A 2,500-nucleotide genomic window follows, 5' to 3' on the forward strand; every position below is an offset into this window, starting at 1 on the left:
ACATCCCAAAAAAAAAAGATTTCTTGTTTCTTTCCCTTCCCAACTCACAGTTTACAAAGTAGGTTATGAGGAATGATGTTTGTAGGCTTCCGCCGATATTTAAGGCTCTATGGGCACTGGGTATTTCCAGACTGAGAGTAGGGCATAAGACTTGTGTGGTGCACAGTGCTGCCTCACAGCTCCAGTAACCTGGGCTTGGTCCCCAGCCCAGCTGCAGGTTCTCCCTGTGCCTGCGTAGGTTTCTTCTAGGCACTCTGGTTTCCTCCCACATTCCAAAGGAGTGCATATTAGGTTGATCAGTGTCTCTAAATTGGCTTTGTGTGAATGAGTGTGCATGTGTGTGTGTGTGTGTGTGTGTGTCCTGTTATGGACTGGCACCATGTCCATGGTTGGTTCCTGCCTTGAGCTCCCAAGCTCTGGCCACGTGTGACCCTGAAGTGGATTAAGTGGTTTAGAATGAATGATGCATGGTCTGTCACGTCTACTAAAAAAGAGGTGTGTGTCAGAGAGACTGTCCGCCCCCTGCTGACACAAACCTGTAACTACATCACCCCGATGAGCCACTCATCCTTCCATACTGACAGTTCCATGTTTGGCTCTTGGTTAGTGACTCTTCTTCAGCACTTAGGAGTCGGAGTGGACCATCCCAAGTGATTCCTCTCAGCGCTAGAGGAGCCCAATCGCTTCTGTTAATAGTCACAAAGATTTGAAAAGCCCAAATATGCAACGACCATGCATAGCACGCACACACACACTTTGTATCCTTTATTATAATTACCATCAATGTCCCAAAGTGAGCAATTTATCCTAGAAGTCCTCGCCTATATGAGTGGACAAATGTGTGTCATTCTCCATGATGACATGACAAGACCAACCTTTAGCAGCCTTAGCTGGTCACTCTGCTAGCAAGGCAGCAGCAGATGGGACCTATTGAGGCGAATGGAGGTGAACTTGGACTCTGCTCTGGTTCTGCGTGTGTGTGTGTGTGTGTGTGTGTGTGTGTGCGCGTGTGTGTGTGTGTTTGTGTGTGTTGAGGAGGGGACATTTATGGTAGATGGTGTGTTTTTCAATTTTGCTCATAGGAGTCAGACCATGTTTATATTTTGTGAGTGTGTGCGCGTTTGTATGTGTGTGTGTGTGTGTGTGTGTGTGTGTGTGTGTGTGTGTGTGTGTGTGTGTGTGTGTGTGTGTGTGTGTGCCGTCAGCTAGTAGGAATGCATCTGCACCGCCAATGCTAAGATGGCTGCCAAACACTAACATGGCTGCCAGGTTTCTGGAGGGAGAAACAGAGAGAAAGAGACATTGGACTCTCCTTTTCGTGTGCATGTAGTATTTAGACTCTGGGAGACTGGTGCCTCTTTGTTTTCTGTGTGTGTGTGTGTGTGTGTGTGTGTGTGTGTGTGTGTGTGTGTGTGTGTGTGTGTGTGTGTGTGTGTGTGTGTGTGTGTGTGTGCTCTCTGTCCTAATCTCCACCACACTGTTTCAAATCATGCTGGCATGCAGTGCTGTGTTCTCTTATCACCTATGGGCAACTGATATACACCTCCACACACTCACACACACAGTCTCTCCATCCTTTGTACACCAGTGTCATCTCCGTAAACAGTTTGCCCTAAATATACCATGTTGCAGATGCAATTTCTGAACCAGTTTCTGCATTCACATCCCCTCCCTCTCTCCCCTCTCTCTCTCTCTCTCTCTATGATTTAAAGAATCGGGACAATCAGACAGTTCCAGCCAACAGGCAGACTCAGACATTAAACCCCCACCAAATGGTAAGATTAGACCTCTGATACTACTCCATTATATATTTTTAAAATACTAATATTGATTTCATAAATCTGCATTTGTGTGTCCATTTGAGCTAAACATCATTTGTAACATCCCATTGCACAGGTGCTGGTATGAGGGGGCTAACTAGTGCAGAGTTTGTCTGCCTACTATAGAAAAGCTGATGATGGCATTAAGCAAACAAATTAAATACAGTAAAATTCAAAGTAATTCCTCTAGAAACAGGAAGCAGGCTTCCAGTACACAGTACCTTAGTCTAGCCCACGAGTCATTTCTTCTGTTAAGTAATTCTTCTGGAAAGCCTGTGAGGTCATGATGTGTGCCCCTCTACAGGGCACGTGAGCTTCCAGGACTGCTTCGTAACGTCCGGCGTTTGGAACGCAGCTGAGCTTGTACGAGTGTCACAGAGTGAGTAAATACACACACACACACACTATACAACTATACAAATCACTTCTCTTGTCTTGATGTTCACACTGTTAGGCTTTCAATGTCATCTTGACTCCTCCCACTTTTGTGCAAGCGACACACGTCAACTGTTTCTCTCTTTCGCGCCTGCGTCCGACTCTCGGTTCACTATGCACCGACAGAAATGGAAGGAGAGAGAAAGGTCGAGAGGGATGTGAAATCATAAAACTCACGTAGTTCGAAAGGGGTCCTGTAACAGTCAAAAACCAGTCTGGAATGTTTTCACAGCAAACACTACCAT

General features: G+C 46.0%; 1 protein-coding gene across 24 annotated transcripts in view; it reads left to right on the top strand.

Moving 5' to 3' along the window:
- The window catches only part of nfixa (nuclear factor I/Xa), a 97,555-nt gene that overhangs the window by 74,747 nt on the left and 20,308 nt on the right, over positions 1-2,500 (top strand). For 21 of the 24 annotated variants that reach the window (XR_014118245.1, XR_014118246.1, XR_014118247.1 and 18 more), the window contains 2 exons: positions 1,713-1,775; positions 2,125-2,199. Coding sequence is in view for 17 of the 24 variants with exons in the window: in XM_035534886.2 (XP_035390779.1) it covers positions 1,713-1,775; positions 2,125-2,199 (138 nt within the window). In the remaining 7 variants the exon portion in view is untranslated. Of the gene's footprint in view, positions 1,198-1,712; positions 1,776-2,124; positions 2,200-2,500 lie in introns of those variants that run through there. The other 3 variants (XR_014118249.1, XR_014118250.1, XM_081701319.1) reach the window with 3 other exon arrangements.

Source organism: Electrophorus electricus, chromosome 18 (genome assembly GCF_041902795.1).
Source record: "Electrophorus electricus isolate QZ-2024a chromosome 18, ASM4190279v1, whole genome shotgun sequence".
NCBI classification, from domain to species: Eukaryota; Metazoa; Chordata; class Actinopteri; order Gymnotiformes; family Gymnotidae; genus Electrophorus; species Electrophorus electricus.